Source organism: Mercenaria mercenaria, chromosome 15 (assembly GCF_021730395.1).
Source record: "Mercenaria mercenaria strain notata chromosome 15, MADL_Memer_1, whole genome shotgun sequence".
Taxonomy (NCBI): Eukaryota; Metazoa; Mollusca; class Bivalvia; order Venerida; family Veneridae; genus Mercenaria; species Mercenaria mercenaria.
Window position 1 is genome coordinate 65,811,529 of NC_069375.1, and position 15,867 is coordinate 65,827,395.

Sequence of the window (15,867 nt, forward strand, 5' to 3'; positions counted from 1 at the left end):
TCCTTATTTTCATATTTTGAAAACACTTGTTGCTAAGTCACCTTTACTCTTACATTCTTTTCATGTTTGTTAAGCACTTGCTGCTGCTACATTACGATTGGCCTTTTCTACTCTATATATTTTGAACTCATTTGCTGTTGCTACGTTACTTTTGATCTTTAGTTCTATTCATATTTGGATAACACTTGTTGCTAAGTCACCTATTCTCTTTCCTTTTCATATTTTGAAAGCACTCACTGTTACTCTTACTGTTTTTTTTTTTTTTGTTATTATTTTGTTGTTTTTTTTTTTTTCATATTTGGAAAGCTGTACCCTCTTTTCATATTTGGAAAGTACTAAGTCTTGCTGTTGCTACATTACGATTGGTCTTTCCTTTTCATATTTTAACGCATTTGCTGTTGCTTCGCTACTTTTGCTCGTTCCTTCTTTCTATATTTGGAAATCTAAAGCCGGTTTCTGGATATAGGGAGGTTGGTCATGACAAGCAGATGAACCCTGCGACCCGGAATAGTTTTTCGTTGGTGCAGTTTTGAGGTTTCTTACAATATTGTTAAACAGACTGGTTAAAGTTATTCCGGAGCGTTTAACTCAGACAAAAGAGTTAGTCATTCAAGAATGTCTAACATAGTCGTTCCAGTAACGATGGATGACACACTCCCACATTGTTCACGTAAAAGCGGTAAGGACCACTTGGTATATCCTTGTAACAATACTTGAGCATGAAAATGAACTGTAGAAAATAAGCAGTTGGTATTGTCTTCACCCTGCTCTTGACTCTTCAGTTTAGACCTCTCATTATTTCAGTTAATAAGGATTATAGGAGGGGCATCTCTGTGACAGTTATTTATAAAATCATTTTATAACTAAAAGATACTGCTTATAGTCTGTTGAAAAACCAAAACACTTAAAGTCTAGGTTAAAAAAGAAGTTCGAAAATAATTAAGTCACAGTTATATCATTTTAATGGTCTCCGGGGTGGTAGTATTTTGAAATATCTTTAAGAATGTCAACTTTATCATGAACATATACTTTCCCATTGTTAAAATCGGACAAATCACAATTGAAAAATAAGAATATTTCAAAATTGAACGTTTTATAAAGAATACTGCAAGCATGCATTAATTTTACAATCAATCATGTCGCTGTAATTTAGTATATACCTGTTTTCGGGAAAGAGTTTTTTAAAAAAACTTATTACCTTACTACTTGATCCCTTGCTTTTGTAATATATATTGTAATCACATGCTATTTGATGAATAAAATATTGTTTAAACAAAAAATGAAAATATAAAAAAAACCTTTCAAATGAAAGTCTCATAACAATCCATTTACAAATAACAGTCAGGAGTCAAAATGGCGGAAACTAACAAAGGAAAGTAACTATAAATCCATGCTGGTCGCAAACGCACTACGTTGGTTTTCTCATGGCGCGACTCAAATGAAGATATCTTGAAAAATAAAAATAGATATAGTAACCATTGCATTTTTTTAGAATGATGAATTTTATATCATTGGAATTATCTGATATTATATGAGAAACCAGGGGAAAACCCCTGCTACGGAAGAAAAGAATCAAACAGTTGTATTCTTAATTGACGGGTTTATCATTTTCATAAGGAAAAAAGGTTTGTTAAAAGCAATGAATGTATCATGTCAGTTAGCTTAAAAATAAATGCATGTAATTAATTTCTCGCGCTTATAATAAAAAATAATAATGATAATAAAAAAATCAGTCGCTTTGTGTTTTTAAACGAGTTGTAAAGAAATGTGTAGATCTTATGAATTATTTTGGTTAACTGATTACAATAGATACAGAGCATTTTAAAGGAAGCATGGGTGCATGACTGAAAGTTGATAGCATAATTGTGTATTTCAGTGTATCAAAATACTTTACAATTTTCCTTATTTAAAGTCTTGTGAAGTATTTTAGTAAATGAATATATAAGGGGAAAGGTGGTTAAAACTAACATTTACATAACTGCGATGAAAAGTAGGAAATATGTCCTATATGGGATATTTGTGTTATGTTTCACAAAAGTGTACTACATATTACTTGACGGTATTGTTAGAGACGGTAAGTTTAAAGTTCTTATTGTTTAATGTGAACTGGTAGGATTTTTTGTTATTAACTTCATACTGTCTTGTTAGTCGGGTACCGTGTTCTAATGTCAATATGCATAACATTATTTTCATATTGTAGCCGTGCAGATGTGAAAAGTTAATTTAAGGACTACGCTTTTTTGAAATGTATGAATTAGGTGGGGTACATGATGTTATATCTGAAGAATTTTGAAGTTACTGTAAAACAAACTATTTCAATGTGACAATACGTTAAAACAATGAAGTACTGAACTCTCATTTTAATTAGAAGAATGAAGTGGGTAAAGTTATCAGTATGTTCGTGTCACAATTATTGGTACAAGTATTCTATACCATCAGGCATAGATGTGAAAAACTATAACATACATAATAAAGCTGAACTATCCATGTAAATGAGCTGAGCGCTATTTTTCTATTTCCATTTATTACTTCTCTAAGACATATCACAATCAAACAAATGTCGGCAAATTTTGTCATTTTGTGCACATGCCTTAACACTTTAAAGAAGTCCTAACTATAGGTAATGTGTGCGAGAAGGGTCTGTGCTCATAATAATTAGAGTGCATTTATACGGATTTTGGTTTAAAGGTGCAAAATAAAGACAAATGAATAGACATAAATCTTAAAAAAAGACTACACATTTTGTAATATAGTACTAAACATTATGATAGCCGTGCAATATTCTCTTGAAACCAACACAAGAACAGAGAAACAAATGATTGTTTCTGTATTTTCTTAGACTGACATGGGTGGTCATTTTGTCCTACTTTCATGTTTATCGTTTTTCCGTAATCGGTCGGAAATTCTTCGGGATCACGTGATTTTAAAATTGTTTCAAACGAATATCCGTTTAAAGACGCGCGACAAAATAACTGTATTTCCATGATGGTAATTATACACGACTTGCACGAAAAATATGAAATGTACAAAATTTATGTTTAAAATTGACAGTGACAAATATTAGGCCAAGACAATGTGTTTATTGTCTAAAACCTTATTAAATTAATGTAGCCATATGTATATAAATCAGTGTATTTAGGTAAATTTCAATCACATTTTGTTTCGGCAGTGTAAGACAGTTATTCATTTATATTCTTAAAACTATACTGAAAAGAGATTAACTGAAAATGTTTGCAGACGAAGTTGTAAAAACACTTTTATTCGGGAAGGGCCTGAATTGTCCTCCCGCAAACTTGTAGTATAGCTGTTTATTACCTGTATTATAAGAATGATTTTCATGAAGGTTTTGTGAATTACAAAATTGTTGAATTCCATGTGCTAAGTTTGTAAAAATCACGTTATCGTTTGGGCATATAATATATTTTGCATCTATTTATAAATTATAGCCTCGTTTCGGAGGATTCTTCCGAAAAAATCCGAAGATGCTCGACGGGTTCGTAAGCAGTCGGAAAACATACTTTCGGTTTGACATAGGCAACATTTTTTGTTTATTTGTTAGTTATTCTTGAACATAGTCATGACTATTTGGTCAGATCTGATGCAGTGGGCCATATTTTCAGTAAATAGGAAGTCTCAGCTACAAACTCTGGTTTTCATATAATACTCGTTCGGGTTTGAGTAATGGACCTTTAAACATATTTAATTTGTTAAAGTCATTACATGAATAATATACAGCAAACGTGTTAAGCGAATTGGACTGAAAGCTAATTAGCTAATTAGTATTACTGCTCAGATAAATTTTGCATGTAGCGTCCACATTCGATGTATAATAGTAATGTATTTCGACGTTAAACTTAAGCGAACAAATACCTATTGCATACTAATTTAGATAAAAAGAAAGAAATAAACAAACAAAGGAAAACCAGAACAATGTTTATATCTACTTTATTTTGTTGGGTTTAGAGTAACATCGAAACTAGCTCCATCTGGATGACTTCCTTACATGGAGAATTTTACATCTCAAGTGTGGTTTTGATCCCACGTCGGTGAAGGGCAAGGACATCAAAGTCAGCAACCTTAACCATTCGGTCACGGAGGCACATATAGAAGCATTGTATATTAACATTATGACATGTCGTTTCAGACGAAGAGTTCTCCGTGCCAAGTTACATCTTTAAGAAAAGAAATATATTTAACAGTCGCCTGAATGGATCGGCACCAGTTTACAAGAGACCGGAAAGTGTTGCAGACATTTGCAAGTCTCTTGAAGTCGGTGCAGTAAACAACCAAACACAATCCGTATTGAGTGTGTATCACTTCTATGATAGATCGAAAATCTGTTCCTGTCATGTTCCGAAAGCAGCCAGTACGTCCATTGGAAGAGCTCTCTTGATTTCCGAATTCCCGGAAAAGGCGGTTATTTTTAGAAACCTACCTGGCTACCAATTACACGCGCTAAGAGAAGTTCAAAACGTAACAAGTAATCAGTGCTTTACAAACGCTGTGACGTCATTCTTAGTGACAAGAGACCCTTACAGACGTCTTTTTTCCGCTTATATTGATAAGATATATCTAGAAAAGTTTCATAAGTTGTCAGTGGTTTTGGATGCACTATATAATAAAGGAGTATCCAGAGAGAAACTTAAAGATATGATAGAAAACAAAGACGAGCGTTTGAAGGCGTGGTATTGTTCAGTGACTGACGTTTCTTTTGAACAATTTCTGAAATATGTAACAACAACACAGAGTCTTGACACACATTTTGCCCCAGTATCACATTTGTGTGATCCCTGTACAAAACATTACGATGTTATTCTTAAACAAGAAACTCTGACAGACGACATGCACTATTTGTTTGAAAAGATATACAAGAGGAATTATTCCGCTAGAGAAATTCCAGATGTTACAGATTACACTGGAGAGTCGGGAATTGAAAGCCAAATATTAACATATTTCACGCACCGGCGAGCTTGGTTTTCAAAACATAATTGTAAAATTGATAGAAAAACATACAATGCCATCAACCAGCGTCTATGGAATGGTTTAAAACTTCTTGGTAGCATTGACGATAATTTGGAATTCATAGATGAATTGTTCAAAGGCCCAGTTGGTGAAAGGCTTAGAATTAGAAATCCAGAAACCGTTCTGTACGAATTCAAACTTAATAGAATCCCATATCTGAAAACAGATAGTCGCGAAAAGCAGCGACGTAAACATTTAATCCAGGCTTACCAAAGTGTTGACATATCAGTGATCAAGAGAATACAACAATTGTTTCAATTAGACTTCACGTTGTTTGGCTATGATCCTTTGCCACCGACATTGTATTAATTCATCTGACGAATGAATTTCAAACACGTAAATCCTGTATTTCCAATAAGTAAGTCTTTAACATGAGCGTACCAAATTAATGCAAAACGTGATTCAGTGAACACCTTACTATATTTTTAGACCTTTAATTATTTGACTTTACCCATATTTCTACTGAAATACAAGTAGTGTAACATATAACTCTAATGATAATGTGTACTTACGATTCGAGTCTTAAGTTGTTCCAAATAAGATATATAAGTTTTAAAACTGTCAAGACTAATGCAAGCTCTTGTGTTGCCTCGCCTAGTGCTCGTTAGGTTTATTAGGAAGAGCTGTTGTTTATTGTAATGAAATATCTAAGGACCCGCTCGTTTAGCTCAATTGAGAGAACGCCGATCTACGGATCGCGAGATCGGGAGTTCGATCCTAGGGTGGGCTGTATGTTCTACTTGGCGATTTGATAAAAGACATTTTGTTTGATATCATTCGTCCTCCACCTCTGATTCCTGTGGGGAAGTTGGCAGTTACTTGCGGAGAACAGGTTTGTACTGGTACAGAATAAAGGAACACTGGTTCGGTTAACTGCCCGCCGTTACATGACTGAAATACTGTTAAAACGGCGTTAAACCCAAAACGAACAAATAAAATAACAAAATATCTAAAGTTCCTCTTTTATAATATATAGTGTGATCACGTGGTTTTGTTCGTAGAGAACAATAAATTTCATTTCAAAAAGAAAATTTCAATGAAATTTGCTACGATTTTATAGATATTTTTTCATCAATGTGGTGCGGGTAACAATATAAATATTATGATGAAACCTATTATTTGGAAACGAGTAATGGCAGTTTTTTACAATTTTGACAGCTAAATTATCAGTTTCAGTTTGATCATGTTTCGATGGACTCACATGTATGTTCTTTACCATAATATGCAAAAACAAAATAAATTTACTAAAGGGGATGTAACTAAACATATTGCAAGAATCTTAATTTCTTTTATTGAATGGCAAGACAATACAATTGCACGTTTGTAGAATACAAAGTAACCTTGATCTCGCAAAACACACCTGTGATGAACTGAACAGCACAAAGAGTATATAGTTTTGATATCGGCGAAACATACAAATTGGCTAACAAAGCAGTGAGATGGTACATTGCCATGGTAAATAAATCCGTTTCTATGATAGTTCCCGATGTATGATATATAATTAAGATATTACAAAAGTACGCACGCATTTTTGCAAACAGTATTCTTTTCTTTGCATTTTATTTTATTCTTTAAGAAAATGAAAATTAATACTTAAAGCTAGGTACATGTCACCACATGACGTGCATTCTGTCGGTGAGAATCTAACCCCTACAAAAATTTGTACATTTTTGCAAATATTCCAAATCTGGAAAAATTGAAACATGTATGTGAAAAAAATATACTGGAAGAATCGTCAAGGGCAATTTTTCAAATGGCGGCAAGAGAGATATTCTTTTTTGTTGAAGATTCATGTCGGCAACCTTTACTTAAGCCATATCTTTCTAATTTCCGCAACTGTATGTAAAACTTGTCAATTCATCCATTGATTTAAATATACAGTCACCATTCCTATAAATATTGGACTGACGTCGCCACAACTGTGGTGTATAAAACATATTGAAAACCTCTCGGTCTTGTCGGGATTTGTATAAAACCAAACAACAATGTTGATCTGTTCAAGTCTGACAATGGAAAATGATTACAATGTAGCTAGATTACGCAGGCATTACATTTTTGCTTGGACACGTCACAATGCACATAATTATATTTTTTACAGTTTCAAGTAAATTTTTAAGGGGAAATGCCACAGTTGCCTATATGTATATAGGGCAAAAAATTTCCTACGGGCAAAATTTCTTTAAACTGTGTACTGACTAAGAAACAGGATTACAACAGAAATATGTATAAAAAATCATAGGTACCCAGAACTGATCTTGAATTATCTGTCCTTGAAAGTAGATATTTTCAGTAGTTTCCGACTTTCAGGGGCGGATAATTTATGACCAAGGCTGGGTTCCTATGGTTTGTTTTATTTCATATTTCTGTTTTTGATTCGATTTTCTATCAGTAAAAAAGTTTAAAAAAGAAATTCCTTCTGTAAAAAAGTTTTTGCTCCTTGTCAAAATATAGAGGATATTTGTTTGTTTTAGTGCAAGATCGAAATTTATTTTATGTATTCAAGTGAATTACAGAGTTTTCTCAGTGAAATAAAATTGATAATCCACTGTTTTGAAACAGTAGATTATCATTTTTATTTTCCACTGTTTCTGCCGAACTAGTTCCGGTCCTCCGTCGCGATTGAAGTCAAATTATATACCGAGCATTATGAATACCGGGGACCATAATGACGATGACGTCGTTAAAATGACGTCATTTTGTGTTATGCTTTCTGCTGACCTTTCCCGCGATTTTCGACATTTAATGCATTACGCAACAAAAGTAGAGTTTTACACATGAAATAAAAAGAAAATTTGTTTGTTTCAGTGAAATATCAATTTTATTTCACTCGTGAGCACCAAAAAAGTCATTTTCACTCGTGGCTACGCCACTCGTGAAAATATCAGTTTTTGATGCTCACTTGTGAAATAAAATTGATATTTCACTGAAACAAACAAATATCCTCTATATATTTCACCGAGTGAACACTGTAATGCAATATTTTCACGAGCGGCACAGCCACGAGTGAAAATGTAAATTATCGTGTTCACGAGTGAAATATATTTCGATCTTACACTGAAACAAACAAATTTTCTATTTATTTTATGCATTTTTAATGTTTTAACCAAATTATATTCAGTTTGTCCACGCAACGTCACGTGCATTGCATCATAACGTCATAATGTTGTGACGTCAGGATGTCTTTGCATAAAAAACTATAAATAGTTATATTACGTTTCCTGATTTCTTTTACATTTCATTATGATAAAATGTAGAATCTTAATATGTATGATCATTTTATTATTTTTATACATCTTTACTAAAGAATATCTCGCAAGGAAATTCCTATCATTATAATTCGTATCATTTCGCATTCAAATGTAGTTCCGTACCAGTGAAAAATAAAAATGATATTTTCACTGTTTGAAACAGTAAAAATATCAATTTTATTTCACCGATAAATTTCAGTATTTCATAGAAGAGCATAAAATAAAGAGACTGTTGCAAATGTCCTTAAAGACAAAGAAAATCTCCTATATAAGTGACCCCCCCCCCCAATACCAGACTTTTTAATCCCCAGTATACAAGATCCTGTCTGGTCCAGTCTGATAAGGGTCCATAAAACCCCTGTAGACTTGACATGTAGCCTAATTATTGTCAGGGAATCATAAATTTTATTGCCTACAGGTAAATTGGTTATTTCCTGTGTTTTGCATTTTATTAATTGAAATATTGTTGTTTTTTTTAGTCTTTTTTCAGCATGTACACAAAATTTTAATTGTTAAGATGCTAATATTGATTGCTCAGTCATGTGAGTAATGTCCTGGCCAATTAAATTATAACTCTTATAGCAAAGCAATTCTCACTATAAAATAATTATTCAAAACTTAATAAGAGAAATTACAAGTTTGTTTATTCAATGATTATGATCTTTTTATCAAAAGTAACAAAATAAAAACGAAAAAAAAAAAAGATAATTGCTGGATTTTATTAGAAATTAAAGAAGCGTTCAGTTGCATTTTTAATAGATAGAGAAGGTATATAGACTGAAGGATGTTATATATTAAAAATGCTTAATTCCTCTTGTGTTGTTTAAATAATGTTAACTTTCTTTTATGTATAATAAAATCCAGCAATAAAGATATATCATTGTTCAAAATACACAATAATTTATTACTTCTAAAAGCTATGTGCCTGAATGCATTTTTTATATTTTTGATAATAATAAACAGCAATAATGAGATGTAATTGTTAAAAAACTTACTTTATTAAAAATATGTTAAAACACTATTGTATCTTATCACTTTGTTTATTTAGCCCTAATTCAATCAAGCTTTCTAAACTCGTTATAAAGGTGAGAACTGATTTGTTATAAAGGTGAGAAATATCACCTGCAATTTATTTACTGCACAGTAGCTATACAGTAGCTTATTACGATAAACAGAAGCAAGTCTACCAATGGTCCCGACTTGTGTATTGGCCCTTATCGCCAATACGCAGACCTTATCATCTCCATAGGCCACATACCAGGCATACCAGAATCAGTGTCTTTAACTATGAACATGACAAAATGATACCGCGAAGTCCTAGTCTTTCCCATGGACCGAATTTCTTTAAACTTTGTATACTGACTGCAAATGAAGTCTGAAACAGAAATAAAATTTAAAATACACAGTTCTCTTGCCTTGATCCTGAATTATCTGCCCTTGAAAATTGGATTTTTTAGTATTTTTCTGATTTCTAAGGGCAGAAAACTCAAGATCAAGCCTGGGTACCTATGATTTTTAATACACATTTCCGTTTTAAACTTGATTTAAAGAAATTCTGCCCGTAGGAAAATTTTTGCCTATATACATAAAGGCAACTGTCTCATTTCCCCTTAAGAGTAAAATATTTATTGTTGATGACATTTTAAGATTGCATTTCTTGGAGAGAGTATAAATATTTTTTTATTAAATATGCGTTTTGCACATATTGCTTTAATGCAAAAATATTACGATTTTGTTCGTTTGAAAACAACAGTTGTTAGTTTTTTTTGCCATGACCATTTCAGTAGAGATAAAAATGTAGGCAACCAAATTAATGAACATCTTACTCTACTTCAACGAATTTGATTTTTGAGTACTTAAAACAATGCCATCCGTCACCTTGATTACTATAATGATTTGTAAAGCTTATACTGCAGTCATCCTAAATGTTCATTTAGTCCCAGTAAAGCTATTGTATTAACGCTATTCTGTAGAACCGGGGAAACCAGACACTCACAAATTTGCAGGTAAACACAATATTTTATTTGTTGGCATATACCTCATTTGGTATATCGCAAGTCGCCGTAGAGCGATCGATCCTGAAATTCGTCACATCGAAAGTTTCAAGTGTAATGTAGGTCTACATGACCGCCAGTATGTACGTGGTGTCTTTTGACATTTTCTAATTTTAGACGTTTTGAGATAAGATAAAGCACAAGTTGATATAACATATATAAAACTGAAAAGGAATTAAGAGGACATCTTTGTGAATAAGTATTGTGATCTCGAGATGAATTATAAAGTAATCACCATTCTCACATACTTAAGTTTGTGTTATTGTCATATTGGGGACACATCTAAATACACGTCAAAGGATATTGGACAACTCGTTGAAAATTGGGAATCAAAATTTGCTGATGTTTATAAACAGTTGGAAATTGTTAATTTGGGATGGCAGAAGGAAATTGCAATAAACAAGGAATTTCGGGAGAAGCTGGCGATTCAAGAACATGCTATTGAAAAACTACGTGGTCAAAGGGATGTACAGTCTATAATAAGAAAAGGTAAAATTCAACCTGGATATATATATATATAGCGCTTGAAAATATTCAATTGCTTTGGTTTGTTTGCCTTGTATCTCCTAATCTCTCTTGAGAACTGACAATGGTGTCTCTTAATATTAAATCAAACGGAACAGAAACTACCATCATGTTGCTTTAGAAAAAGGTACACATATGCTCCAAAAGTGTAATAATCATTCATTTAAGACTTTAGTAACAAGCTGTTTTATTTCTTAGGTCGTCAAGGAAGTGAGGTCGTGGCCTTCACAGCATACTTGGACCACGAAATGACAAACCTAGGTCCAGACCACACAATACAATTCGGGGCAGTTGAGCTTAACGAAGGCGGAGCATACAATAACAACACCGGTGTTTTCACGGCTCCAATGGACGGTGTTTACCTGTTTTCGTTCGCCGTGGAAGATTACCACCCCCACAGACTGTGGACCAAACTTGTTGTTGATGGTCAACTGAAGGTAGAAAACAATCGAATGTTACTTTAATCTACAAACCATATTTTACTATAACAATTACTTTAAGTTACTGATATGCAATTGTATTTGTTCAGCTGTTTTCAAAATATTTTGCACCATTATACTGACATAATTGTAAAATGTATTTCGATTATTTCGACACTGAAATAGTTTCAGGAACAATCTTGCGCATTTGGGACTTCTGAATAAAAGTAACCAGACGAGCACGTTGCTACTTTGAAAACTTTACATACGAAAAGGTTAAATGTGTAATAATGAGTAGTGTTTCTTTCCTACAGGCTAGTGTAATAGAATGGCCCGGACCAAACCACAATAATGCCCAAGGAAGTAACACAGTGGTGCTAAGGCTAACATCTGGACAGTCTGTCTTGGTTGCTGTTGATTCCCGGGAGTCAGGAGATAGTCTCCAAGGATGGTCCAATCTACGGTCAACGATGTTCACGGGTGTTTACCTAGGTCCTTGAAGTTTCGTGAAACAGAGAATAACAAATTAAATAGCATTCATTGAGTTAACTTATTTCCTTTGAGTTTGTCCCTAATCTGGTCGTATGACTAATGGGTTGCGGTAGCGAGCAAGCGTTGATACACTTATTGGAACCTCATGAAATATGACAGTGGTAGCCTGTTAACCCAGTTTATCTTGGTATCAATTTTCTACGGATCGCGGGGTCGCGAGTTCGATCCTTGGGCGGGGCGTGTGTTCTCCGTGACTATTTGATAAACGACATTGTGTCTGAAATCATTAGTCCTCCACCTCTGATTCATGTGGGGAAGTTGGCAGTTACTTGCGGAGAACAGGTTTGTACTGGTACAGAATCCAGGAACACTGATTAAGTTAACTGCCCGCCGTTACATAACTGAAATACTGTTGAAAAACGGCGTTAAACCCAAAAACAAACAAACAATTTTATACCCTGTTATAGATACACTTTGTCCTGTAATTAGAATTAAGCCAAAGACATTTAATTATTAGTAAGGAAAAGAATTGTAGTTGATTAAAGATCCATATTCACAGAACATATAGAAAACGACTTCATAGTACCTTTGTTTACATAAAACTAACATGTTTGTTTACATAAAACTAACATGTTTGTATGAATTAACAGTACTATGTGTACATGTGTAGCTAAGTGCAGTACAAATTTATCAAAATTGTATATTGATTATAGTAGTCTAAAGATATGTTAGAATCAAGTTCATTGAAAATATAGATAATGACTCTATAGTACTTTTGTTTACATAAAACTAACATGTTTGTGTGTATAAACAGTACTATGTGTTAGGTTTCAAAATTCTAATACTCCTAGTTAAGTGCAAATTTATAAGTCCGCTAAACAATCTAAAAAGTTGACAAATGACTGTTATACATGGTACATTTAATTAATTGCGAATGCAGATGTACTGTAACAACGTTTGCATATTTAGTCAAATCATATTCACATGATGAGGATTTTCTACATTTTGAATAAACAGCAAAATGTAAAAAAAAAGATAAATATCCAACAGGGAATGCTAAGTCCCCAACACGCAGCCACCCCAGCAACATCTTTAACAAAGGCGAATAACAATCCCTGAAGGGTGATGATATAACAACACTGACTCGATGTACGGAAAGACATTTTACGGCCGCCACACAGCACAACCAATATAGCTGCGCATATTCAACAGGGAATTCTACGTTCCAAATTTAAACATGGAACCTATGTCACTTTTAAAAAGATGCACATTGGAAAATGAAATAAATAAATTCTATTAATCAATCTCTTGTGGTTTTTTTTCTGGTTTCAAAAGATTTACATTGGAAAACAGTCAATCAAAATTCCTTTTGACAAAACATTTAGAACTAAAGCAAATAGTTTGAAAATAAAAAGTTCTCATCCTTGGAGTTGTTTAGAGAGATATGCAATATCATTTGAATTGCCTGATGTTTAAGTAAAAATCAAGGGGGAAACTTTCTACGAAAAAGGTGGATCAAACAGTAGTATGATAATTTGAAGACTTTCGTGACTTATTTCTTTCCGGCATTTACAAGTAAAAAGCTCCGATGTCATATCACAAGCTTAAGTTGGTTAAAATAAAAAAATATGCTAAAAACCAATTTAAAGTACACTGAAATTTTATAAAGAATCTAAGAGAGTCACAGAACATTAATTTTTCGATCTAATACTATACAAAATAGGTCATTGTGTCTTAAAGGAATTGTAATAAAAGTGTAGGTATTTATGGATAATACATTTTCTTTTTACGGTCAAATGATTACATTACAATTTTAAGGAAGCATGGACGCATGACTAAGTTGATATATAGTATATTTCAATGTATAGATAAACTGATATACCTTAAAATTTCTTTATCAAAAGTCTTGTCAGATATGGTAGTGAATAAATATATGATAGGAAATACGATTTAATACGTATCTACTTAAACAGATGAAAAGTCTGAAATACGTTTCATTCAGGAATATTTGTGTTTTGTTCCACAAAAGTGTTCTATATATTGTTTGACGGTATTATTAGAGGTGATGAGTTAAAAGCTCTTATTTCGTTAGTATGAACATGTAATGAGCTTTGATTAATGAGCCTTGTACAGGTAGTACCGTGTTCTTATGCCAATAATGTCATAATATGAATTAAGGCACTGCCTAGCATGGGGATTTATCTTTTATATATCTACTTATGAAGAAATATTCAACACTAAAAAGAAAGTGAAACTTCGCTCTAAACAGTTTACATTTTGTGTCATCATACCTCTTACAGCGAATATCATACTTTGCAAAATTTACGGGAATCCGTGACGGTGACGTCATTCATCGCGTTCTCGCACTGGCTTTTAGGATGCACTCCACTCAGAAACTTGACGGCCTTTACACTTCATGACTGTTTAACTTGAGTGTTTTTCAGTTGCATGTACAGTTTTCATTACGAAAAAGAAATAAAAAGAATCATGTTGGCGCGGTTTACGAATTTCTGTGACTGACTCGGGATGATCGGATGTTCTTGCAGACAACCAGTCTGCGTTGTGTACATAAACCGGAACCGGAAAACATCGAAAACATTGCCTCAGTATATGCAGACAACAAAGACGAATAACTATATATGGACGTTACCGTCTCGGGGATTTTCATCCCCTATTAAACGCACCGGCGGGTCTGAATTTCAAAACATGACTGCAAAACTGATATAAAACATACAATGCAATCAATCAGCGTCCGTGGAATGGTTTAAAACTTCTTGGTAGCATTGATGATAATTTGGAATTCATAGATGAATTGTTCAGGGGCCTAGTTGGTGAAACGCTTAGAATTAGAAATCTAGAAACCGTTCTGTACGAACTCAAACTTAATAGAATCCCATATCTGAATTCAGATAGTCGCAAAAAGCAGCGACGTAAACATTTAATCCAGGCTTACCTAAATATTGACATATCAGTGATTGGGAGAATACAACAATTGTTTTACTTAGACTTCTCATTGTTTGGCTATGATCCTTTGCCACCAACATTGTAACTTATATGACGAATGAATTTCAAACACGTAAATCCTTTACTTCCAAACCATAAATCTTTGACATGAGTGTACCAAAATAAAATAAAAAACGTTAATCTGAATACATGGATATTATTAGGTTATTTAACATTGTTCTGTACAATACGGAGATATATTTGGACGAGTACCCAGCTGAGAAAAACATATTGGACGAGCCGCTAGGCGAGTTCAATATGGTTTTCTCAGCTGGGTACGAGTCCAAATATATGTCGTATTGTACAGTACAATGTTAAATAACCTTTTTATTCTATATCTATTTTACCTTACTATAATAATAGTTTAAATTAAAAATGTTTCACTGAATATTGCCTTTTCTAGTTTCTCCCAGCTTGGTACGAGTGCAAATATATATTATACAGAACAATGTTAGACCTTAAATAACCTTTTTATTCTATATTTATTTCACTTCATACGTAATATACGCAATTCATTGAATGTTGTTTTTTTCTGCGTATCATCATTAAAAAAAGTATATGGTGCAACCTCCCTACAACAGCCATTTGGCGATTTGGGTAATAATAATACTTGGCCGGGATATTATGCCCACAAACATTGTCAGCAAGTTTGGTGAAGATCGGATGAAAACTGTTCGACTTAAAAGAGCGGACAAGGCTAAATTCCCCGTTTTTCGAGTAATTCAAGGACAATAATCAAAGAGTGTCTGGTACAATTTGGCTCGTTATCGAAACTGGCCGAGATGTAATGCCCACAAACATTGTCAGCAAGTTTGGTGAAGATCCGACGAAAACTGAATTATAGAGCAGACATGTTTTGGATGCTGGCCGCCCGTCCGTTGCCATTCATACTCTTCTCCATTTTGTTTCTTAACCTTTAAATAAAAACTGCTGAGGTAGCTATTCAGACAGTCAGGGCTGATACCAATTTCTAGGTTTCGTCCGGAACGGCTTCTTTACGCGACTTTTCAAATATTCCAACATCTGATGATCCTTTTTACTGTATTTTTAAGTTTTTGATTATTAACGACTGTTTTAATATCTAAATCAGATAACATTGTTATC

At 33.4% G+C, this 15,867-nt stretch overlaps 2 protein-coding genes across 2 annotated transcripts; both read left to right on the forward strand.

Annotated features, from left to right (window-relative positions):
• The first annotated feature begins 1,901 nt into the window (after positions 1-1,901).
• On the forward strand, positions 1,902-9,291 carry LOC123562603 (carbohydrate sulfotransferase 10-like). Its single transcript, XM_045355230.2, has 2 exons — positions 1,902-2,074; positions 4,145-9,291. The coding sequence occupies exons 1-2, from the start codon at positions 1,984-1,986 to the stop codon at positions 5,329-5,331; spliced, it is 1,278 nt and encodes a 425-aa protein (XP_045211165.2). The 5' UTR covers positions 1,902-1,983; the 3' UTR covers positions 5,332-9,291.
• Positions 9,292-10,093: 802 nt separating this feature from the next.
• Positions 10,094-11,817, forward strand: LOC128549142 (cerebellin-3-like). Its single transcript, XM_053525501.1, has 3 exons — positions 10,094-10,813; positions 11,048-11,286; positions 11,583-11,817. The coding sequence occupies exons 1-3, from the start codon at positions 10,540-10,542 to the stop codon at positions 11,766-11,768; spliced, it is 699 nt and encodes a 232-aa protein (XP_053381476.1). The 5' UTR covers positions 10,094-10,539; the 3' UTR covers positions 11,769-11,817.
• The last annotated feature ends 4,050 nt before the right edge of the window (positions 11,818-15,867 follow it).